Consider the following 25,726-nt stretch of genomic DNA (forward strand, 5'->3'; position numbering starts at 1 on the left):
TAGAAAGTCCTTTGGTGCGAGCAGCTTTGAGGGTAACTACCCTGCAAAGTGCGGTTTCAAGAGGCTTCAGGAGTCAGTAACTCCTCAGTTCACTCCTGTGTCCTTCCCCCATCTCCCAAATAAGCGTGAAGGCAAGTCTGAGGGATCTGTGTTGTCCCTACAACCAGACATTAGCGGCTCAGCTCTTGGCTGCTGAGGCTACCCTGTCAATTCCTGCCCTGTGGCTCCATGAGGTCTGGAGAGGGGCAGTCCCTCTTAAAAAAAAAAAAAACTACTTCGGGGGCACTGGGTCCTCCGGTCGCGCGTGAGAAGGAGACTCCAAAGCTGCCTCAAGCGGGGACGCTGCACCATCCTATATCCGGGAAGTGAGACAAGGAAGGTGCTGGGCTGATGCTCAGCCCCACAGGCGGCGGCGGCAGCAGCGGCTGTGGCGGCTGTGGCGGCTGCACCAACAAACTCAAGTTCCTCTAGGAATGCTGAAAAATAGGAGTTTACCTCCCAGCTCCCTATGTAATTTTTTTTCTTAAAAAAAAAAAAGACGCAGGAGCTATGAGGTCTGGAGGTTGAAGTGACTGATGCAGATTTCATTTGATTCAAATTGAAAAAATAAGGGTCGCCAGGTCCTTGGCTGCGAGCATGGGGATGTCTGTCTGAGCTCTGTGCAGACCGTCTGGGGCTCCCTCTAAGACAGACTAACTCTCCAGCTTGCCCAAAGCTTGAGGAAGCTCTCCAAGAGGCACTGGACGCCAGATTCCTATGCTGAGCCCGGTGCACCATAACGGTATCTTTCCAAGATTCCGGCAAAGCTGGTCCAATGCACACAGCTAGCGGAAGAGCTGCGGTTTCACCGGTTTTCAGCTGAAGAAGGCCCTCGAGTCTCTTGAGCAAGAATAGGAAACCGCTGCGGAGTTAAGAAGGCTATATTTAATATTCCTAAATTCTGAGCAGCCCCGGGGTGGGCATGTTAAACAATATGACTAATCCCTACACTGAGATGCAGAGCAGGAGTGTGAGCCCACTGCTATCCCAGAATGCACGTACATCTGGGAAAGCGCGTAAGAGCACCTATTTGGCCTTGAGAAGTCGGGGACTCTCCCCAGCAGCTTTTGACGTCGGGCTGAAGAAACAGTGGTGGTTCCTGGACATCCTAAGTGCTTGTAACCAAGGTAGATGTTGAAGTTACTGCATTGTACTGTCCATTCAAAAAGCGTGGTTCTAAGTCTTCACTCTACAGGGATGAGTCACAACCTCAAGGCTTTCCCTGGGGGATGGGGGTGGGCAGTTTTCCAGTATTTTTAGAAACATTCACCAAGCTTCTTCTCTCTTTTGATTATTTGAATAATTCACAATAGGCAAATTATAAATATTTGGAAAACAGTTATTGCTGGAAAGGAGGGACACACATGCACACACATACACATACAGAGAGAGAGAGAGAGAGAGAGAGAGAGAGAGAGAGAGAGAGAGAATATAACGGTGCACTTGGTCCTCTGCAATTTTTTTTTCTGGTACAAAACAAAAGAAAGCAAAACCAAACCAAACCAGAGTTTGCCTTCTTGGGGCATCAATTTCTAGACATACATTGCTTTTGTTGTGTTCAAAAGGTATAGGACTAATTCAAGTTATCAACACACAGACATGTGTACTATGTAAATATGTTATGTGTGTATGTATGTGTTTGCAAAACATTGTGCAACCAGTCCTTACCTACAGGCTCTGCATCAGTATATTCAACCAACCATGGCTCAGGGGCATGCATTTTAAAAATTGCACCTATACCAGACATATTTAGACACTTTTATTATTATTGCTAAACTGTACAATGCAACAACTATTTTCACAGCATTTATATTATATTAGACGCAGTTAGGTTACCATGAGTAGTCTAGAAATGATTTAAAGACTACATGAGGGTGTACTTGTACTTTTTTATATTATATGTATATATGCATATATGTGTGCATATGTGTGTCCCTTTTGAGACAGCATTTTAGTTAACCTTTCACAAAAAAACCTTCACATTTACATATATAAATACACCTCCACACATGTATACATGAAGAGAGAGTACAAAACATAAATATGTTTTTCTCCCTGTAACTACAAAAAAACATATTTCTTGGCTGGCAATAACATTTTCACTCTAGGTTTGTTTTTGCTTGATTCCCCCAGAATGATGAAAAATGGATAGAGTAGCTGTCTTCACATACTCTTAAGATGAATATACTCTTGTAAACATTGGATGTCACCTGATGTGGCAGATTCAGAACAGAGTCTGATCCGGGCACATGGAGCAGAATATCTGAGACACACTGTGAGGGTTTAGAGATAAAGAGTGAACCCTGGGGAGCCAGCACGAGAACCAAAAAGGAATTTCAGGGACCTAGCAAAGAGCCCAGCTCCTTAATAGAGCTGAGAGGGCTAGACTCAGAGAGGATGAAGGGAGCATTCATTTTGGAAGAGAAAGAGTCTGTTTGGCTTTCTTCCTCCCAAGAGGGATCATAGTTGAGAAACAGATTTAAGAGTAAGGCTGGGCTGTGAAAAGTAGTAAGTCCAATTTTCTAACAGATAGCGTTCAGGAGAAGAAAGGGCACCATCTTTTATAATCCAATATTAAGGCACAGAACATTCTGAAGAAAGAGTTGATGTAGGAAATTTGCAGACCTACAATGCAACAAGTTTAGAAGTATAATTGAAACAGATCCAACTGTGCATGGGTACTGTCACTGTTTATGACAACACCACTACGGCGGCATTTCGTATGTATAATTTGCAGCAAATGAACACAATACAGCTTCATAGAAGTTTATGCTAAGATTCTCACCATCTGAGTAATTTACTGTCCTCACTTCTCAGTATGCCAGATAAGATACGCCCAGTTTTTCTGAAGCCCATTCCAGTTTTCTCCCTTTGGCCCCTAGTTCCTTCCAACTTACAAACGCCCCCCTCTTTTGAGCCCCTCCACTTTTCTAAGAAATCTCTGTAGCTCTGTGATGATTATTTAACCACTCTCTATTTCATGACTAAGCACAGGAAAAGAAATGCCACAATTTGCCTTTTCTTCATTTATTTTAGGAGGTACCGGTCATCAGAAAAGGAGAAAGCCTACAAAAATGATGCCTGATCTTGATGTGTCCAACAGAAAATTTTGGGGGGGGGGGATGGTGGCATAATAGTGGGAGAGGGGAGGGAGACAAAGAGCAAACATATTATCTATGAAAATGCCATGATAAACACCATTTTGTGCACTAGCTAAAACTGTAATTCTTTGTTAAGTTATATAGATGAGTACAGGGACTCCTGGAGATTTGGAGACCTAGCTCCCAGCACCTCCATTTCTGCTCACACAGCACCCTATGGATGCGCTGTGGTCAGGGAAATCAGCGTCCACCTACACTCCCACAAAACCCAAGGACTCTACACCCGCACAAATTAACATGCCCATCCTCACGCCCAACTATAGGTGCCCACAAATGTGAGTCAGTGAGGATTTCGCTGGGACTTGTACGGGTCTTGCTTGATTTGCTCGGGTTTGGTTAAAGAGTTGCGGGCACTCATTCCATTTATTGTCCTGGGTGAAAGTAACTCTCTCTAGGTTTAAGCTTGGTCAGCCTTGGCAAACCAAAATACTAAATAATTGTCACGTGTAAAATTAAAATCAAATAACATATTTAAATGAGTCTTGGGAGCGATCCAAAGGGCGGCGGTGGGGGGGATGGGGAAGGGCGGCGGGAAGCAGATCTATGCTTGAGCAAGTTCCTGGCGGGATCCCCACCTCCGAGACTCCTCTGATAGAGCCTGCTCATTTCCAGGCCAAGAAAGTGACCAAAACTTCCCAATATTCAAGCGAGCAAAAACTTTGACCCAAAGAACAGTGCCAACTCCGAATTCTGTCTTCAGGATCCAATGCCTCACTAAGTAAAACGCAAATTGAGGATGGTGCACTTGGGAAATAGCTCTAGGATCCACTCTACCCTGACACTTTTGTTCTCTCTTAAAAAACAAAATAATGCTAAAAGAAACCCCTGCACTCAGACATGACAGAATACTATTTCTGTGTAATAGTTAATTGTATTAGGGGGGAAAAAAGAGATGAATTTTCAAAGATGACTGTGCCAAACACATATCTTAAATCCACAGAACCACCATACATCTCCCTCTACACCATGATCTTAAAACTTTAGCTTTTTTTAAAATTAAACATGGCTATGTTGCAAAAATCAAGGAAAATATCATGTTAAAAACAAAAAAAATGAGAGGCTCACCTAATTCTATGGATGAGTATCTGAGGGCACATGTCTTACGTTAATGTTTGTGTGACTTTCTCTTTGACAAAGCTAAGAGTGAATACTTACTTATCTAGCAATGGTGGGCCTACAGTAGATGAACCAGAAATAAACCTGTTGCTTTAATGGGAAAGCCATTAATAAGCCATGCAATGCAAGCAGGGCTATGGGTGTTTTACAACACAAGTAGAGATTATAGTAAAAGGAATTTTCTGAATTCTTACAGTAGGAGAGGAGTGGAACAAAGTCTTTCCTCGATATGTCTAAGAATTAGATTCTTTTTAGCCTTGGCTGTTGGCTCAGTTGAGAAAATGGTTGTTGCCTTTGGGGAGAACAGGGTCTTTCCCAAGCCCATACCTTATCAGTGTTCCATTTTGCACAGCTGGTGATGATGATCCACAAATGTTTCCATGCTACATATGTGTTGTACATGCGTACCTTCTCTAGCCCACATCCCTCCAAATGAATACCATCTAAAACCCTGAGCTCTACAGTCTGGCTCCCTAGATATTCTTAACACTGTCAAATCCCAGGATCTTGAGGTGGTTTCTCTGCTTTGAAAGATTATAGCTTCTCTGAAGTACACTTCTCTTGACTATGAAAGTGGGTGTCAGTAGTCTCTGGGGATAGCACCATTCTCCTTTCTAGGTCTTAAGATTCTGTTGTTAGCCCTGTTATAAGTACAGGGAAGGAACCAGAAGAAAAAACGTGTGCCTGTTAACTCCCCTTAAAGAAGGGAGTTTGCTTGACAAGAAGGTACTAAGGAAGAGATAGTTTAAGAGGCACTCCCCCTACAGAAATTAGGGTGCCCCCTTCAGTCACTAAAAGTCACCAAATTATATCTCACATTGTATCTTTCAATTCTTCACTCTCAGCAAGAATCCTGTCCCAAATATTCAGACACACGATCTCTTTCCTATCTTTTCATTTTGTGAACCCTAATCAAAGTTGGTCATTTTAGAAGGGGTCCTCCCACCCTTTAACTAAGCCTTGGGGTTTTTCTGTTTGTTTTGGGTTTTTTTTCTTCCTTCTGTTTTAGATATAAGAGGATGAGTCATTCTTCTAATGAAACATCTTTTAAAGATTAATTTCTTGCACTCTGCTCGGTGATATCCAGATTAGAATGTGATTTTTTTCTATAGCTGTTGAAGGTGTCTAATAGGGAGAGAGCTGGGCTGTGGCCCATTTGATTTAAACCCCTCTCTTCCTCACAATAAAATATACAGACTCTCAGCACTGTGCCATGTCTTTTAGGACCCCGCCAAACTCTAGTTCTCACATCATGGTAATAATGTTCATAGAGTCCATTGCCCTGGACTTAGCAGAAATACCTACCCATTAGCTATACCTTTTATAATTAACCAAAACAGGCTAAACAGTATACATTGATTTAGAAGAATGTTGTATTGGGACCTACAATTCCTCTAAGAAAAACATTACTGTCCATATTTCTTTTTCAAAGTTACTGGAACTATTTTCTATTTTCTACCTACCTTTCTTTCTTTCTTTCTTTCTTTCTTTCTTTCTTTCTTTCTTTCTTTCTTTCTTTCTTTCTTAAGTTGATGGTCTGTTCCCCTCTTAGGAGCCCCAAACCTAAACTTTAAAAGATGGAGGAAATGAACGAAAGTGATAAATACCTTTTCCAGGCATTCAGTTTGTTGGCTTTCTGACCAAAAGGGGCCTTTGTTAGATCTCTGCAAGGAAGCTAAATCCAGCCCCCAGCAAACACTCCTCCACCTTGTCCCCAACCCCCTCAGTTCTCTTGTCTAACTTGAAAATGAACTTGGACTTCCCTCTCAGACAGGCCCTAAAACCAGGAGAGATTTTATTTGTCTGTTTCTGAAGGGCTTCCTAAAAGGGGGAGGTGTTGAGGGAGGCAAGGGGGACAGAGGGGCCACGTCCTGAAGCATGGCGCAGAATGGGAGGAGACACTTGATTAATTTCTTAACTCCGCATTAATTCTTTGAACTTTTTTCCTGTTTTGGGGGCAAGTGCCTGACTAAGATGCTGTCTACTGCCAGAAGAAAAGGAAGTATACATGGTGATGATTAGGAAAGTGTGAGGAAAGGAAAGAAAAGAGTTAGGCATTTGGCAAACTGAGGAAGAAAGAGAGTTGCATCGAAGGAGGCTTCTTGGCAGTTCACCAAGCAAGGGGGTCACCTGGCTTTCTCTGATCCTGCTCAGTTCCACAGGTAAAGTCTGCAGTTGAAGACAGGGTGGATGGGAATTCAGAAGAAGAGTGGAGGTTGCCTACACCTGTACCACTGCATGGATCTCCACTGAATCAGAGAAGGTTTGGAGTGGCCTCAAGCCTCGGCCAGTGCCACAAGTTCTAGTTAGGTAACAGAGAGACATAGATCTCCCTGACATTTAAAAGGATCTTACATGAAAGCCAAGTTTGAGTTGAAGAATGTAAAATTCTTAAACAAAGAGCAAAGTGAAGCCTCAGCCACCCTGGTCCCATCTCCCCTCAAGCTGGGAGCCAAGGGAGGTTACAGGGATAAAATGGAAGATACCAGGAAGGCAGCTGCTGCCCGGGAGGTGAGTTCCCAGGCTGGAAGGAAAGGCCCACTGGCCATTCTCTGAAGCCAGGCTCTGAGTGTGGAGAGATAAGAGAAGAGCAGGTTCCTGAGAGATCCAGGGAATATACCTTCCAGAGAGAGGAAGAGAAGAAACAGGGAGTGCAGAGGAGCACCAAGTTTAGCTACTTTCCTTCCTTTTCCTATAATATTACCCTTTGCAGCCTACCAGGAATTTCTCCCCCAATGTATGGAGCTCCTGTTTCAAACACACATTCACAGGATGCCACATCCGTAGGCCTTTTCTGTTCCCCCAGCCACTCCAATAATCTTAAACATTCCTTTTTTGCCCTATGTTTGCTATCCTCCACAAATCTCTTCTGTCCTGCTGCCAGAACCTTGGACAGGAAAAACACCTCCAACACTCTATATGAGCCTTATAATGTCCCAGATCTGGGCCAGAATCCAGATCCCATGGTGGTGAGGCTCTTTGTTCTCCTACAGACTCAACCAACCCCCTCCTTTTTTTTTATTAAACTAGTTTTTCCCCCATAAAAGAGGTGGGAGTGGGAGAAACTCTATAGAGTTTCAAGCATACCCCTTACAATATTGAGGAACCAGAAAAAGTAGGCAAATTGGAAAACCACACTATGCCTAATTTCCAGAGGAAGAAATCTCAGCATTGAATGAAATGCAACTTGGTTTCTCTCATGCAAGCCCCTACTCTAGAATTCTTGCCACATCCAGCACACTTGCTCCCTCCTCCTACAAATGCTGTGAGTTTACGCCTCTGACTTTGTCTTTGATACAGCGGGTCAGAAATTTTACTCCCATACCAACCTAGCCTCAGAAAGACACAGACGACCTGAACTTCTGCTTCCCAGGTATTTTGGTGCTTTTGCAAGTAGACTGGGACAAGCTCGTGAATCGAGTGTGTACACAAACAAACAAGCATACAAATCCCGACATTTATTTGTAGATAGAGGATTTACACAAAGAGCTTGTGTCTTCATGGACACATTTAGCCTGTGTCCACAGAGAGGCGTGCAAACAGTGCAATACATATCCGCCCACATCCCTAAACCCACAGATGGGCTGCACGAGAGAGAACGCTCACACTGGGGGGGGGGGGGGCGCGCGCGCGCGCGCGCGCACACACACACACACACACACACACACACACACACACACACTTCAAATGAAAAGGCACATTAAGTATATCCTTTATAAGCTGGGATAACTTAGCTGAAAAGTTGATTCACTGGAGGACGCAGAGGGCAGAATGTTTCACACAGTTCTCTTTTTGAAAAAGCATCCCGGAATTAGCTGGGTTTCCCGGTGAGGAAGAGGGCCCTTTCTCATTTTCCTTCAGTACATTTAAATGATTCCATCTTTTCTCCTACTTCACTTCTGGGTTGTTTGTTTGATTTTGTTTTTTTTTTTTCTCTAAACTTCATCCTGGGCTAATCCCCATCCTTGAAGTGGGGAGATTGAGGTATGGCAAAATGGTGTGGGGGTGAGCGTTCCAAAGGGAGATTGAAGAGCCGGGCTCATAGGGTGTCATTCGCCTCGAAATGAGATGTAATTACTATGTTTCCAGTGGTGCGTATTCTCCTGGAGTGTTTAATTTGATTTTACTTGTGTCCCAGCGAGATGCACATTTTTTTCCAGGGTGCTGGGAAAAGCGACCCCACGCTTAAAGTTAATTAACCAGCAAGGTTTTACTTTCCACGAGATCCTCACACAGGCTGTTCTATGCGTGCCTCCTTCCGTGATCCCTGTGGGCAGAAGAGAGCAGGCACAGAAGCTAAGGGAGTGTGTAACCCAGACTCTCCCCTCATGGCCTCCCACTCACCCGCATTGCTTCAGGGGCCTACATCTTCAGCAGGTCCTTTGCAAGAGACTTTGTTTCCCACTATCTTCTTCCCGCTAAATTTTGGCAGAATACCGCCCCTAATAAATGGAATTGTAAAGTTGCCGGGTTAATTAAATCTATATCTCATTGCAATAGGAATAGTTAATGTCTTTATATAAACCTGGGAAAGGATATAGCATTAATTTTATTTATTGTGGGGCCTCCCTACACCTAGATCCATCCTTCTCAGAGTCCTGGCCTCTACTCTCAAGGGCTGGGGGGAAGTGCCTTTGAATATCAGACGGCTTTAGGCCTCACTAGGAAGGGAGCCACTGGAATGGCAAAGACTCTCAGGGCCCTTTGTTTCTCCTAGCAGTCCCACGGCTTGGCCTACGCCCCATTCTCAATGGGGGCACAGCACTTCACAGGAGGAGAACAATTTCTACAACCCACTGCTAAGAAAACCCAGAGCCCTCCTAGCCACCCAACCCACTCAGCCAGCCCTAGGCAAGGGGGCCAAGTTCACAGGACCCAGTCTAGCCTTGGCCAGACCTTGTTTGTTCTCCTTGGGTTTTTTTGTTTGTTTGTTTTGTTTTTTGTTTTTTTTACCTTGACCTTGGACTCCAGCAGCAGGATAGCCAGTCTCCCAGCCCAGAGGACTCTCAGATAGTCCCCTACTCCGCTTACTCTCCCTGATGAGCCGTTATTCCCCTCAAATATTGATAAGCTGGCCTGCCTGGGTTTCGAGCTTCTTTCTTTTGTGATTTTCTTCTTTGCCATCCCAGTAGGCAGCCTGCTTTCAGAACCCTTGAGGGGACACTTCTGGATGAAGAAGACCACGCTGATAAAAACTCCATTTCTTGTCCTGACCCACCAAGGCCTGGGGCTCTCATCGGCCAGAGACCACCTTCTTCCTTCAGGGTTCTTGAGATAGACTCCAACATTTGCCTCCAATTGAAGGGTCTAGGATTGGTCTTGATGGGTGTTCACGGTTGACAGCCTGTGTGAACGTCAGCATCCAGCACCCAGCATTTAAAACTTGTGGCAGAGAAGGAGGGAGACACTGCAGCCCCTCTCTCTCCCTCTTTATTATTTTTTCCTGCTCTCTCGCTCTTTATTACCTCTTCTCCTCAGGGAGGGGTATGTGTGAAAGGGAGCTTGGCACAATTCCATGGAGATGCCCCTCTGCTAGACTGCTGAGACACTAATCAGTGGGGGGGGGGGCAGAAAGAAAGTGCGTGTTATAAAAAAAATTCAGTAACTTGGTGCTAATTTTTTCTTGAAATAGAAGAGAGTTTGAGGACTAAGTACTATGCCTGAACAAGAATGATCCTGAAAGAAAACTGTGGGACCGAGAATGAGGCAGCTTAAACTTAAGCGCTGCCTGGCTCCTTAGGGCTCACCACCCGGTCAGCCCAAGCCATCTAGGCTGGAGGGGACTTGTGCTTGTATGTTTAAGGTGCTCAAGAGTTGCACCTGTCAGAAGTTCCTTTAAAAAGCAGAAGGCTCTTCTCTGCTTTCTACATTCCCTTGCGTGCGTGCACCCACAGAGACTTGCAAGATTCTGGGACTTTCCCTTTGCCCAGTCAGAATCCGCTTCTGTTTCTTTGGGAGTAGGGGGACTCTCCGATATTCCTTTTGCATGCTGAAATGGCAATCTGTCCTTCTGTCCCTCCATTGTCCTCTGCTTCTCGCTGAGTGTATTTCATCATTTCTCTCCCCACATCGTGGATGAAGTCTGCATTTGGGAAATCCTATCTCCCAATCATGTCTGATACCACAGAGAGCCCCTTTTCCAGACAAACTGGGACTTTGGAGAAAGCCGCTGAGATCGGAGTTTTAGACTCTGTTTTCTGTATCAAAAGCTGACTGAGAGGCTCGGTGAGGTTCTTGCCCACCGTGAACTGAAGCTCAGGCTGCTACAGCTGGATCCTTCCTGGCTAGATTATTTACTATTACTACTACTGTTGCTGCTGCTGCTGCTGCTGCTACTACTAAAACTCCAGGTTTGCCTCCATCCTCAGCTCCAAGCCCCAATTTAGAGACTTCAGTAGTCCAAGCCATCTGCTTGAGAACCGGAGCCTCCCAGCCTCGCCTCTCAGTCCAGAGCCTAGGAGGAGGAGCCATTCTCTTCTCCCTAGGTCTCTTTGCGTCGGCCAAATTAAGCCTCTCTGCCCCCCTCCCCTAACAAGGATTGCCTAGGGGGCGTTGCCCCGTCCCTTTAAATCTCCCAACTCTCTCCTCCTTTTCCTTTCCAGAGAGCCAATCAACAAAGTCCTCATTTCTTTCTGCCCCGCCCCATCTCCCGGGGAGGGAACCCCAGGAGACCCAGGCCTAGCGTCACGTGCAGCGGCTGTGGTCACGTGGGAACCAGGGGAGTGCTGTGCAGAGGAGGGCGGGAGCCGCCGGATTTCTTAATGAAGTGTGTCCGCATGCGTAGTGGGAATGTGGCTAGGGAGGGGGAAGCACCGAGGGGGAGGGAAGGAGGAGGGGAGGGGTGGAGAAAGAAGGGAGGAGGGATGGGGGAGGGAAAAAGGGAGCGAGGTGTCTCCCTAGCTCGCTGCCTCTGGCAAGTGGAGTTTTTAAAAAGCTGGAGCAGATCATGTCATGACGACTTCGCTGCTCCTGCACCCGCGCTGGCCGGAGAGCCTTATGTACGTCTATGAGGACAGCGCGGCGGAGAGCGGCAGCGGCGGCGGCGGGGGAGGCGGCGGCGCGGGCGGCGCGGGGGGCGGCTGTAGCGGCGCGAGCCCCGGCAAAGCCCCGAGCATGGACGGTCTGGGCGGCAGCTGCCCTGCCAGCCACTGCCGCGACCTGCTCCCGCACCCCGTGTTGGCCCGCCCGCCGGCTCCTCTGGGTGCCCCTCAGGGCGCCGTCTACACGGACATCCCAGCCCCGGAGGCGGCGCGCCAATGCGCCCCACCGCCGGCGCCCCCCACCTCGTCCAGCGCCACCCTGGGCTACGGTTACCCATTTGGGGGCAGCTACTACGGCTGCCGCCTGTCGCACAACGTGAACCTGCAGCAGAAGCCTTGCTCCTACCATCCGGGAGACAAGTACCCAGAGCCGTCGGGCGCCCTGCCTGGTGACGACCTGTCCTCTAGGGCTAAGGAGTTCGCCTTCTACCCCAGCTTCGCCAGCTCCTACCAGGCAATGCCCGGCTACCTGGACGTGTCGGTGGTGCCCGGGATCAGCGGGCACCCGGAGCCGCGTCACGACGCGCTCATCCCTGTTGAAGGCTACCAGCACTGGGCTCTTTCCAATGGCTGGGACAGTCAGGTGTACTGCTCCAAGGAGCAGTCGCAGTCCGCCCACCTCTGGAAGTCTCCCTTCCCAGGTAAGGAAGGGGCTTGAGCGGCGCCGCCACAGCCGCCGCCGCCGCCGCCAGGGACCCCTCCCCGCCCCGCCTGCCCCGCGGCTCCGCGCCTTAGCCACCCCCGCCGTCTGGCCCCGGCGCGCCGGCTCGGCTAGGCTGTCGATGGAGCCGGCCGGGCGAGCTATGCTGAGGAATGCGCTGGGGAAGAAATCTGCTCCGACACGTTCCCCGGAGCTGCCGGGTCCAGAGTGAAGCAATCAGAGGCGCCCGAGCGCCGGCTCGGCTCGGCTCCGGTCGAGAGCTCGCCTCCTCCTCCCCCAGCCGGCTCCAGCCTCATGCGGGGACCCTGGCTCCTAAATCCGCTTCCAGTCAGGAATGGGTTGGGGTTGGGCCTCTGGTGCATTGGAACTTAGTCCATTACCCTCAACCCAGTGGATAGTTGGGATGTGGGGAGAAATAAGTATCTTTACCTTGCCCGAGTCTTCAGGATTTGTCAACCACCAGATACTATAGCATTAAAATGGGGATCTAATTCGCCAGAGCCTGTAGCGGTGTACAGTGTTTATCTTTTCTTTTTAAATTTAACCATGGATATTTTATAAGAGCGCAGAAGAGCTAAAAATCTTTGTAGAGGGAATGCGTGAGATTTGAATCCTCTCCTGGGATGCAATTTTTTTTTCTGCTCTGGTACACAGTTTTAATCCTGTGAATCTACTGCCAAGTCCCTCAAGTAAGAGTTAGTTACTGTCATTCCAGACAGAAAAAGGGAGTTCTAAAACCAGAGGTGGGAGAGGCAGGCCTGTGCTGTGTGGTCCAGGGTCCAGACCACTCTTGTCTGGCTGTGTATGCAAGAAGAGAACACTCTTGTGTCGTTCCTCTATGGCTGTCTCTAAATAGGGAAGGATTCCATACACTCCCCTCTCCCCAGAGGAGAAAGACCAGCCCAGATTTCCCAAAACTGCATCAGAAGCTCAGGGTCCCACTCTGATCTGAGAAATAAGGATTTGAGGGTCTAGAGAAGCCAGCATTTGGGTCTACCCTCCCTAAACAGAGCTCAGTGGGAGACAGTCCTCTCTTCTGATGGCTCCAAAGATCCTTAGGAGTCCAGAGAAGTCTAAGATAGCTTCCCACTATGCCCAGAAGGAGCCCCCTAGCCTCCCATGCCAGGCCTGGGGTTTTTTCTTTGAAAAGGATCAACCCAAAGACCTCTTTAGAGTGGGCCTGAAATTCCCCTACATCCGGAGTTGGTGGAGAGGTAGATGGAGAAGAATCACTGACTGATATTACAGAATATAGCAAAAACATTCTGACAAGCAGCACAAGATCACTTGATATAACACAAGTCAGTACCAGAGCTAAACCCACACGAGGCACCCCATTTCTTACTGCCAGGATTGAAGACATGGTTGTGGTACAATGGTATCATACACCACCTTCTCTACATTGACTATAAGATTTTTTTATACCATACAATTTAATTCATGTGAAGCACAGACTGATACATTTCTATAAGGTAGGTTGTTCATATGTAGGCATTCTATAATAAACTTATAGAGACTAGGCTGCCCCTCACTTCTCTAGCTAATAAAACAGAGAGCTTCTTGAATGAAGGTCCAGCAGGAATCCTTGGAGTAGTGGGTCACTGAAGGAGGGCCGATGGACTCGGAATCTGGTGTTCACTCTGCTCACTGTAGGTAAGAGCTCAGGCCTAGAGCAAAAAGCAATGTCTTTGGAATGAAGAGTGTATCTAAATGAGCTGCTGTGGCTTTCCTGTATAGGCATGTGGGTTGTGTGGTGGGTTGAAGGGAAGCTCAGAATTATCTTTGAGCAAATAAACATCTTAAAGATTCCCAGAAACAAGAACAACACAAAAAACACCCTGCTAAAAATAAACACTTCCGTATCACAGCCTCCTAGAGGAAGATATCATTGAAATAAAAAAAAAAAACATACAACCCAATTGAGATTTAATACACTTGCAAATTACAGCACAGAAGTGTATATAAACCCAGTGTGCTTCCACTGCTCGGAGCTCATGCTCCCCATATAGAAATAGATCCTAGCTAGTGCATCTCAGTGCCTGAAGAGGACCAGGAGGGAGGCAGATGAAAAAGAAATTATCTTCAGACACCCTCCATCTTTCTACCCACACAGGTCTTTTAGAAGCAGTGAGATTTTTCAGATAACTCTGTCTATGCAATTGTGGTTTGTTCGGCAACATCTAGCCATAAACACCACTGTCTCTCTTCACTGCCTCTGGCTCTGAGAAACCTTACCTATGATAGTCTGGGCTGGTGTGGGAGACGGAGGCAATTGTTCAAAAAGATCTAGATAATTAGAGCTGTGAGGAGTTGTGGCTTCTCTCTCCCAATTATACAGACCCCTGATTCACACTGTTCTCTCTCTCTCTCTCTCTCTCTCTCTCTCTCTCTCTCTCTCTCTCTCTCTCTCTCTCACACACACACACACACACACACACACACACACACACACACACACACATACACTGTGGTGAGTATAGTCACCTTTCTTTTTTCACCAAGAAGGGCAGGAATCTAGGAGAGAATCAGATGGAGGAAGGAAAAGACAGTTCTGAGATAGATAAACAAATGGATGATAGGACAGAACAAACAAACAAAAACAGTGGGTTTTTGGAGCCCATGCTAGAAGTCTATATTGACAATCTTTGAATTTGGATTGGAAAGAGCCACTAGCTGAACAGATAGTCCTTCAATCCCAGAGCCTACTAATGAAGTAGGCAGGCTTTGGAGCTCCCTGAACAGAAGCCTCTATCCCAAAACAAAGACTGGCAGGAAATTGTTTTCACTCCTCTTTGCCTCTCACAGACACTGATTAGATTCCCAGGTACAAACTGGTTAGTGTAGGTGATCTTGGGGTGGGGGCACTAGGGAAGGGAACACTGGGATACTAATAGCCAAGTCCACACCCTAGGTAGGGTAGATGCTGCTCCAAGTCTAACCTACCAGCTGCTCTCCGGTCTGTGAAGCCCACTTCCTTTCTGGCCAAAACAGCAGACAATGGAAGGTGCTCCTTTGAGAAGCAAAGACAGGAGCTATTGCTCCAGGAGCTCAAAACAACCTGCTGTTCAGTTTGACCCAAGAAAACCTTGGTGGAGTCAATCCTTGACATCCAATGGAGGGAGGGGAAAAAATGACCAGCTTAGAGCTTTTAACCAGAATTTTTAGGGTTGTTTTGATTAAATTTCATTAGAAATTTAGAGTTTATGTTTAAGGAGCTACAGAAAGTAAAGGTTTTAAAAATTAGGAAGAGTTAACTGGTTCATTCAAAACTGAAACTCAGCCATATCTTCAGTTTGCCCTTCAACAAAGGGGATGTACTAGGAGGTCCCTTTCTCTTTCGACCATTACTCTGACTTGATGTGAAGAGTCAGAGAGTCTAGATTCCAGCTCTATCATTTAAGTCACTTCCCTGCTATGAGCCTCTGGTTTCTAATCTTGTAAAATTCGTTTAATAAAATACAACTGAAGAAACATTCTGGCGAAGGGAGGAGCTCACTATATCACTACTATATTTAGTTCTATCTGTAAGAGTAAAACGAATTGAAGATGAGTTATTTAAAACTTTGTTTTGGACCAGAAAAAAAAACTTTTTAACTTGACAGATCATATCTACTAGACTGAAGTGGCTGGGTTTTGTTTGTTTGTTTGTTTTTGTTTTTTTCTGGATTAAAAAAAAATCTTGGGTGTCAGAGAAACATTGACTAGTTGGATAGATAATTTTCCTGAGAAATTGTCACCAGGAAGGCAGCCTGAGCCACTGGAACCCCTTTCCATTTTCTTCCTGGGTACTTTATTTCTATCTGTATTCTATTGCAATCTCCCTCCCACATCCCCTCCCTGTTTAGTGGGCCATGGTTCTCAGAGAGGGGGGGGGGAGTGTGTGTCAGGTTCACTGGGAATGGCAGGGTAGTGTAAGGAAGATGCTTCTAGGGTAGGGTGTAAAGAAACACTTCAACAGATTCTCTGCTTGCTTGCTGGGGCCATGTCTAATACTTCCAAAGAAACATAAGAATGAAGAAGTGAACTCAGACACTCAGTCCCTTATTAGAGTCTACCTGAAGTCCAGCGATGACATAGAAAGCAGTAATGGCTGAAATTCACATGCTCTCCCTCATCCTGGCACAATGGCCTTTCACTGCCATGAGTGCAGGTGGGGAATGCCATGCTATTTTGAATTCCTGTGAGATGCTCTAAGCCTGAAGAAACTGGACAAGTGGCGGCTGAAATGGCAAGGGTAGAGCTTAACTAGCTGGGGTGTAGAAGATTTCTTTCAGCTTTCGAAGAACAAAAATAGAAAGATTGGAACAGAATTTTTTTTTCCTTTTGGTGGAACCCAGGTATGGCTCTCCTCTTATGGGGATCCGATTTCCTTACATTGAGCCAGGACCTTCCTCCTTGGGTGATGGAGTGACTGATCCCCCAAGCAGTTTGGCTTCAACTGATAATTTTTTCTCTATGTTGGCAAATCAGACCCATAGTGCAAGGCTAGACTCATCCATGTGCCTGGGCACCTTCAGGCTGAAGGGCCCACTTGACGGTCAACACCCTTGTAGCTGACACCCTGATTGCTAGGCACTCCTCAAACTTAAGTAAGTCCTTCCCCTGACAAAGGGGAGATTACAGGATGTAGGAACCCTGTTGTGCTAACTGCAGAATGAAGGAGTTTTTCTAAATACCAGCACTCCTGGCAGGCAGGGGGAGGACGTGGAGCGTCTGATTTAAGGGTCCAAGGTCTCTAATAAAGGGTGTTGTGCAGATCCATGGTGGAGACTGAGACGAAAGGAGAAATAAATGAATAATACAGATTCTCTTTTTAGTTTTTTTAATGATTTTTTTATCGTGGATTTCTTTTTTTTTTTTGCGTTGTTTTGTTTTTCTTTTTAGAACAAGTGCCTTAACATATTATCTTGATTGCTGAGGTTTTTGAGCCCCTTCCCTTAAAGTTTGTACCCAAAAAGTGGCGAGTACCCCAGTGGCCTCATCTTCTCTGTGGCCTTACTAACAGCGGGGGGTACTTAGAATTAGGGTGTCTCATCTAGCAGTACAGTCTGCCGGCCAGGTTGAGACCCCTGCGGGAACCACAGGCTGCCTCGCATGCATCCCTTAGCCGCCCACCTCACTTGCTCCTGCACGCCTTCTCTCTCCCTCTAGACGTGGTTCCTCTACAGCCTGAAGTGAGCAGCTACCGGCGCGGGCGCAAGAAGCGCGTGCCCTACACCAAGGTGCAGCTGAAGGAGCTAGAGAAGGAGTACGCAGCCAGCAAATTCATCACCAAAGAGAAGCGCCGGCGCATCTCAGCTACCACGAACCTCTCGGAGCGCCAGGTCACCATCTGGTTCCAGAACCGGCGTGTGAAAGAGAAGAAGGTGGTCAGCAAATCGAAAGCGCCTCATCTCCACTCCACCTGACCTTCCTTTCGCCTGCCCTCCTGCCCCGACTATTTATGTCAGTGCTTTGTACCATAACAGAATTCACCCGAAGGACGCTGCACCGGCGCAGACCACTATTTAATCCTACCGAGAAAGAGGAACAGCTCTGCCTTACCCTAGTTCCATCCCACCCCTAATCTCACCGCCCACCCCGCGCCAGTCGGCACCCACTCAGCACCCGCAGCTGTAGAGGTGGGTTCGAATGGGGTGCGAGAGGAAGACTGTCTCTAACCCCCCTGGCCTTGGTGGCTTGTCCCACTAGAAAGCCAAGTGGCCAGGATAGCCCAGTAATTCCTACCAAAGCAGGACTGGGGGATTCCAAATTACTCAATTCTTGCCTCTTCCTGTGTCTCTTATGAAAGACCCTCCTTCCGGGGTGCATGGGCACAGGATCTGGGGAGCTCTTTCTTTCTTTCCTGTTCCCCCTTTTTACTCTCATTCCTGGACTCCATAGGCAAGGTTTCCCCAGTTACGATTGATTTTTCTGTGCATCTTTTAAAAGTCGTGTTAATATTGATGCTAATCCTTAGGGCCTGGCAGTGTAATGTAATTCAAACTAAACTGTTCTCGGAGTTTGTAGATTTGATCTCTTTCTTTCTTTCTTTCTTTCTTTCTTTCTTTCTTTCTTTCTTCCTTCCTTCCTTCCTTCCTTCCTTCCTTCCTTTCTTTCTTTCCCCCCCTCTCACTCTCTTTCTCCCCCCCTCCCCCTCTCTCTCTCTTTTTCTGTCCATCTCAACATAAGCTGGAGTTGGTGCAGCCCCTAGCCACATCCTAACCCAGAAATGATTCTCGGGAGGTGCCTTTGACCCCACTGCCTCCTCTGCTTTGCACTCTTAGTCCTGTGGAAAATCCAAGGAGGTCAGAACAACTCCAGCCACCAATGCTAAATGTGGCTTCTGTCTCTTTCTCTTTCATGGAGAGGTTGGGAATTAGGCCAGGCGTAAAAATCAGAACTTTTTATAAACTTCTTTAAAGGAGATAGAGGGTGGGTTCCCCAGAAGATCTTCAGTCATATCTCTACATGAGCAACAGCAGATAGTGGAGAAGAGAGACCACATGCTTTCATTTTTCACTGATTTCCTAAGCCTAGCTTGAGGAGCTGATCAAGGAGGGGTGAAATCATGGGTCCTGGGTAAACCAGCTAAATGTAGCCGCTGCCTAATTTCTCCCTCCTCAAAAAGCCAACTTGGTGCTGTGGGGGTCCCCTCACCTCTTCCCTTCCCACTGGCTCATTACAAAACAGTGTTCTTTTGAAATGTCCATCTGAAATAGGCTCTTTTTTTTTAAATGTTGTGTATCTGTATATAGTATTGTGATGTCCGAATGACAATGTATTGAATGCAAAGAAGAAGAAAAATACCCACAAACTCGTTTTTAAAATAAAATATCCTTTTGTTTTTGGCCTTGATTTTATTGCACGGGTTCCTTCTGAAGCCTTTCTTTGCTGGCTCTTCAGGGCAGGCTACTATAGCCCAATCCAGTCAGAAAGGGCCAGGGATATAAACATCACCTGCAACACTGGGTCCCCAACTCTTATTTCTCTCCAGTAAAGTTTGGAGGCATTTGTGTTGCCTGTTCTATTTAGATAAGAGAACTCCCCATCCTTAATACCCAACTTAGATGAATTTATGTTGGGAGAGGAAAAGGCGGCGTGGTCTGCTGAAAAAGCCTGAAAGTGGGTAAGTGAGAAAAGTTCACTGCTTAATGACTTGTGAGTAGATTGGTGGCAGAGCTCTTGCCTAGCATGTTCAAGGCCCTGGGCTTGCTAACGATGGGGGTCTGGTTCTAAGGTATTCGAGGGGTAGCATCTTGGCTGAGAGATGACTGGAACAATGATAGCAACAGTAGAGGTGATAGGTATTCACCTTAGGCTCCTGTCGTCCTACTTCCCCTGGGGTCCACAGCCAGTTCAGGCCTGGGGTTAGGATTGGAGTGGTCTTAGCACAGTTTGACAGAAGCAGCTTAGAGCTCAGCTTTTCCAGGCTGTACTCATTTCTTTGTCCCGTCGACTTAAACAGAGAGGTCTGAATGCCAGGATCCCTTGAGCCTCCAATTTGTCAGGCCAGTTCCATTTTTATTCTCTAGAATTCCTAAGAACCCTTGTCTTCCAGGAGGTCTGAAGTCTGTAGATGGTGCCACTAATTTGTTTTCCTTGTCGCATCTGTGCCTATCTCCCTATCTGGTCGACTTAATGAGATCGTTAAGTTGTCAGGTTAAGAGACTTTTAAAAAGCAATATAGCCTAAAACAATGTTATCTCAGATTAAATCTTTACTGCAGCAATTTTTATCTATATATGATTTTTTTTTCCTCTCCTGAGACACAGAAAGACTGGAGGCATCAGGTTGGAAATCGGAGTTTGTCTTTCCGGCTCCCTTTGCTTGATGGGACTGAAGCTTTTAAGTTTTAATGTTAATAAATTTTTTGTGGGGGAAACACACACACACACACACACACACACACACTCACACACACACATCTGAGAGAGACAAAGAACTTGAAGAATTCACCCTCCATGGAGTCTATACTACTGAAGCAACTGCTAGTCTTATTCTACACTGAGTATAGAGAACCACATACCGGGCAGGGAAGATTTGAAAGGGAATAGGCGAATCCCATAGAAACAAGAGTCACTATTAATTTTATGTCCCTTTCTCTCCCCACCAACAAACCCAATCTCTTTTCAAAAGCCCCCAGACCTCTCCTAAGGAAAAAAAAGTTGTTTATACAGAGAAAGGACTCAAAGGGAGAGGAAACTTAGGAATTTTCCAGTAGGTTCTTCAAATCTCTTAGTCACTGCAGTCATCCAGGTCCTCCTATAACAAAAACTTTGTAGACACAATGCAAGCTGAAGAGTTCAAGATAATTTTAAGTCCTAGAGAGCCCTCTACATGTGCACACAAACCACACTTAATCAAAGGGTCAAGCCTTAGCTGGTAAGGTGGCACACCTGAAGTCCGGCTCTACCATAACCCTAACCCTAACCCTGGTTGATTGATAGAAGTTGAGGGTCCTGCTAGGCAACAGAACCAGATGACCCTTTCATTTGGGAAAATAGTCTTTCTATGAGGAAGGGACCCTCCTAAGCTCCTAGACAGGGATGAAAAGAAAAAAAAAAAAAGCCTTGTGCTGTGCGGGCTCCTAAGGACACACTAGGGTGCTGGGAAGGCAAGCAAGAATCGCAGGCATTCTGTGTGTCTATGTGGCCAGTGTGCCCCTGTGTGTCCAGGGTTCTTCGTATTTTCAAACACTCAACCAAATATATCAGATTGGTTTTTTTTTTTTTTTTGAGGAGTATCACACCTCGGAGATGCGCCTCTAATCAGAGTATATAAATAGTGTATAAAACTCTGTGATCTTGTGTTCTGGGGAAGCAACAATGGAAAATTTATTCTTTCCTTGGTTCTTTCCTTCTTTAAAGAGGTAACACTCTCTTGGGGGATATGCCCCCGTGCCCTTGAGCAGTGGAGACTGTCCTCCTGCTCTGTGTGTGGTTGTTGTTGTTAGCACACTCATCTCAAGCTGTAGAGTAATTTTGTCTTTATTTAGACCTATTAAAGCAATGCTTCCTCTTCAAAGACAGTCTCCTAAGATTCTGGTTGGAGTAGGTGGTGCAGGGCACCAGAGCGTGGCAGCAAAGGGCTGTGAACACAGAGGTTTCCTCCTTGGAAACAGAAGGTCCAGTTCTTATAATTTCATTGCACTCTCAGCTTTTCAAAGCCCCCCAGGCCCTAGGACTACTGAGGTTTCATAGTACTCTCCTTTGAGGGTCACTTTGCTGTGATGCCAGGTACAGTTGGGTCGAGTCTTTTGGTGTTAGAAGAGAAAAGACCTTCTCTCCCTTCATTATTCCCATCTAGGGCTAAAACAATGGTCCTTTCCCAGCAAAAGTCCCAGAGTCAGGAACCCACCTTAGAGAACAAGGCCAGCAACTCTCTCAGCAGATCCTTCCATGACTGCTTGGGAGACCATCTTCTGAGTTTGATCCACTTGCATAAGTCATCAGTGGGGACCGGGGTGAAGTGATGAGCTAAAACCCCCGTGTAGATGCATAGCACTGTCATCTCTGTAAAAGACCCTTTTACTGGGGCTGGGATTCTTGTAACAGCTCCCTCTGTGTATCCATCACGTTCAAATGAGAATTCTTCCACTCAGAACCCGCCTGAGTCCTGGCATCAGAGCCCACCTTCAAGAAAACTCCAAGAGCAGATGTGTGTCAGATGCACCGTAGTGGAGAGTTGAGGGACCCTGGGGACCGAAGGGCTTCTGGGAGGGGGAGGAGAAGAAGGAGGGGACCAGAGCTTTTTCACAACCAACCAGACTCTTCCTCTTTTAGCCTTGACCGTGACTAGGTCTTTCTGACCTTGACATCACAGGATTACCGGGAAAGGGGGGGAGGGTGGAAAAGGCCTTGATCTTCCGGTGGCCAGAAAAAAGGGAGGGCCGCTTGCCCCCTAGACACGCCATCCCTCTTCCCGCCGGAGCCCTCCGCCTCTGTTTACACACAGAGGAGGTGTCGTCTCCAGTCTAGACAGGGGCGCTAATAACGCCCATAAAAGGCAGCCTCTCCAGAGAGGTTCTGGTAACTCAGCTCCTGCTCGCCTGCAGCTGACTTGCTCCCTCCGCCTCCTGAGCCCCGCCCCTCAGATACCTTGGGAGCCCCTGGGAAGCCTTGCAGTGTGGGGGGGATTCAGAAGGTTTCTAGAGGCTGATAACCTCTACCCCTCGCCCTTCTGAGCCTCTTCAGTCTCCAACGGTAAGTGGATCCCTGGGCTCCTAGCCCAGCGAGTGTGTGTGTGGGGGGGGGGCGGGGTGGTAACAGAACATTTTCTCACCCCCTCCAACAACCTCCTGTGCTTAATTCTCTAATCTGAAACGTACCCCAATCTCAGAACTGGTACTGGGACGCTGGGTTTTTGGAAAACAACTGCGCAGCTGAGTTTGGCAGAACCTAAGGATATCTCTGTCCTTTGCAGGACTGGGCCTAGCCAGTGGACACTATCCTATCGTGGACAAAAGGACAGCCTAAGGAGAGAGGGTACTCGAAGCAGTACTCCCATCCTCTCCTCAACCCATCTTTGAGGTGCGTGAGAGCAGGCCTGAGGTTCCCCCCACCTCACCCCCCCCCCCCCGCCTTTACAGTAGCGGTGGGTGTGGCATTTATAAGCATGTTTTTCTTTTCTTTTTTTTTAAACTGGTCCCTACACCTTTCCTGACACTCAGTAATTCACTAGGCGAGGAGATCCTCTGCTGGTGGAGGGGGAAAATGTCCGAATTGGCAGTCTTTAACTGTTATTTAACTGTTAGCACTACAGGAAAACCTCAGAGAAAATAAGGGGAGATCTCTCTCTCTCTCACAGGGGAGCTCATGATGGGGAGTCTTCCAAATGTTCACTCCTGGGGACGATCACCACCTCAGTTTTCTGATTGAAAAGTGAGCTAGGACCTTTTGTTGGAGGGAAAACCTAGAGGAGCCTGAGCCTAAACGCTTGAGCTTCTAGGGTTAGTCCAAGTCTCCACTTCCAAGCTGCTAGAAAGCAGCAAATCTCCCAGTTTGATGCTTTGGTTGGGGTCACTTGCAGGAATGGTGGAAGCCAGATGGACTCCATCCCCTAGAGGAACCAGTGAAGAGTCCAATTAGGGAAGAAAGAACCCTCCCTCTACCCCATCCTGTAGCCTTGTCTGAATGTGGAAAAGGTCCATCCCAAGCCGGAATGGTCCCAAAAGGACCAGACTTAGAGTGGGGGACAGACAGTGCATGGAGAGAGACCCTCCCCAGTCTTCATTTTTCTTCTTAACAGAGCTATGCTTACACCCCTACAGGGGCCCAGGCCCTGCCTCATTTGCATATGCAGTGAGCCCCTTTCTGAAAACTACTAGGCAGTGACCTTGAACAGGTTCTCATGGCGTCAGCTCACCAAAGAGAAGGCAAAATCGAACCAAATAGTTCTCAGTTTAGGGTTAGCAGTAGAGTCCAAATGCAGCTGCGTCACAGGCACTAGAGCCTGTGGAGATTTTATAACTAACTTATGGCGGGCCCTGCTGCTGTAAAGACTGAAGATTAGCTTCAGGAATGGACGCACAGAGAAGGTGTGGGGCGGTAGAGGGTCATCCTGCAGGTACACGCGATCCTGAAGGAGGCTAGCTGAATCTCTTGGGTGTTCATGAAAAACCTTGGACTATATTCTTACCTTCAGCTTTAATTAACCCCTGAGTTAATGAACGTGGCATAGCTCAGTCTGCCCAGCTGTGGCGGAAGCCAATGGCCTAGCAGACATGCCAACCCCTTCGAGCCTCACGATTTGATGAATGTGCCGGAGAGCTCCGAAGCATCACTTGTTCGCTGTCGGCCGACGGTGATGATTTTTTTGCGATGATGGAGTGCCGGTGGATTGAACCAGACTAAAAGCAGAATCTCCTGGGCTGCCAGAATCCTCCTGGTTCCCTCACTTAGCCTCAGCCGGCACTTGGGGAACAGCTCTTGAGGAACTGGATTTAGAGTCAAAGTTTCGCACCCTAGCCTCCCGCCGGTCCCGGGCATCCAGGTTGGGAGTGGAGGTTTTTGTTGTTGTTGTTGTTGTTCGAGCCCGGTCCTGAAACTCAGCGGCTATGTTGCTTTGTGCTGCCGGTTACCTAGAGGCAGGCAGAGCTATCGCGATGCTCGGGGAAACTAGACCCTTAGGTTGCCTGGGTCCTCAGAGGGGCCCTGAAAACCGCTAAATTTACACTCTTGGAGAGGAGGACTCTGGAGACAGGGATTTTGCTAAGGGTGGTCAGCGCCTCTCTTTGACAGAAATTAGCATGTGTTGCACTGAAGGAAGAGGGGTTTATGCGTGAGTCTGTATGCAAGTCTGAAACCTAAAGGTGATGATGGTTTTGTCAGGATCAAATCGGGCTGAGAGAAAGCCACGTCTGAAGAAGAAAGCCCCCTCAAGCCGTTCTTATCCCCCATCCCGCTCCGCGCAACCAACCCCACCCCCAGCGCTGCATCTGCCGCCCCTTGGCCGCTGCTCAGAGGTCTGACCCCGGAGAGCGGGGAGAAAAGCCCAGGGCCTGAGATTTTCGAGCTGCGGAAAGATGGGGAGAAGCTAAGACCTTCCTCTCGGGGTCCCTTTTTCACGGAGATTAGCATAGTAGGAAGGGAGTCTAAAATGGGGAGAAGACTCCACTCAACAAAGGCAGACGGCAAAGCCAGCTCACATCCCTCACACCAACAATAGCGGCAGAGCGCCGAGGCCTGGAGAGCTTGGGCGTAGACCTTGCTGCCAAGCGTAGTGTGCTGATTGAAATCTGTAATATTGAGATCACATCGCCTTTATCTTTATGACCAAAATGACCCCCAGATAATTTTTAAACCAGATGCTCATGTGCAATCAATGAGTCTTGAAAAATGGAGAAATGGATGAAATTCAGAAATGCTATGGCATGCGATCTGTAGCTGAGGGATACTCTGCAGCCTTACAGCCCTTAATCAATTACGCACAAAGGGGTGGGGGGCACTGTAGACCCAGTCTTCTGGTTCTGAGTGAAGGTTGACTACAGAGGCTGGCATCCCAGGGGCATAACCTCCGTGGTTCCAGAGTGGGTCAGGCGCTGGGCGGGCTCCTGGGGGCGGGTGGGGCCAAGCAGGCTGCCAGGAAGGCTCGGGCTGTGAGGAAGGAGAACCGGCCAAGCGGGGCAAGGGGCGGGCGCCAAGCTGCGGGCCGCTAGCTACGCGGGGCAGGGCGGCGCCCGCGGGGACACATTTCTGTCGGAGTGAGCAGCTATGGTTTGGGATATGAAATCGCTCCAGGAGCGGTGGAATTCGAAGAATCTGCTTTTCTTTCCGCCGAGTCCTGTAGAGGAGAGAGGGGCGGGAGAGAGAAGAGCGGAATGAGAATCTCCTGCGATTCTGTCTGCGTTTTGTGGCATCAGCTATCGGCTATTTTCCAGAATTCTTTCATATTCATTCTCTCTCTCTCTCTCTCTCTCTCTCTCTCTCTCTCTCTCTCTCTCTCTGTATGCGCGCAATACTCTAATAAAAATCGTCACAATCTTTTTAACACGTATACATTGCCAAACTGTTTATTCAACCTTGGACAGCTAAGGCTCAAAATAAGCAGAGATGGTGAGTGTCTCTTTGCTATAACCCTAATAAAATGTATTTGAGCTGGTTCTTCTCTTGATGAGCTGTTCCGCCGGTGCCCCAGTTGAGATTCCCAATGTTGACCCGCAGATGTCCATTATAGTCAACAGTCAGCGCTAGGTTCCCAGGCTTTTCTGGAAGGAGCATCATAAATAA

The 25,726-nt window shown here is 47.4% G+C and overlaps 1 protein-coding gene across 1 annotated transcript; it reads left to right on the forward strand.

Moving 5' to 3' along the window:
- The first annotated feature begins 11,267 nt into the window (after nucleotides 1-11,267).
- Nucleotides 11,268-18,104, forward strand: Hoxc13 (homeobox C13). The gene is made up of 2 exons (XM_235695.9): nucleotides 11,268-11,997; nucleotides 17,169-18,104. Exons 1-2 carry the CDS (start codon nucleotides 11,268-11,270, stop codon nucleotides 17,423-17,425), a joined length of 987 nt encoding a protein of 328 aa, XP_235695.3. The 3' UTR covers nucleotides 17,426-18,104.
- Nucleotides 18,105-25,726: the final 7,622 nt, after the last annotated feature.

This window comes from Rattus norvegicus, chromosome 7, assembly GCF_036323735.1.
Source record: "Rattus norvegicus strain BN/NHsdMcwi chromosome 7, GRCr8, whole genome shotgun sequence".
Lineage (NCBI taxonomy): Eukaryota > Metazoa > Chordata > Mammalia > Rodentia > Muridae > Rattus > Rattus norvegicus.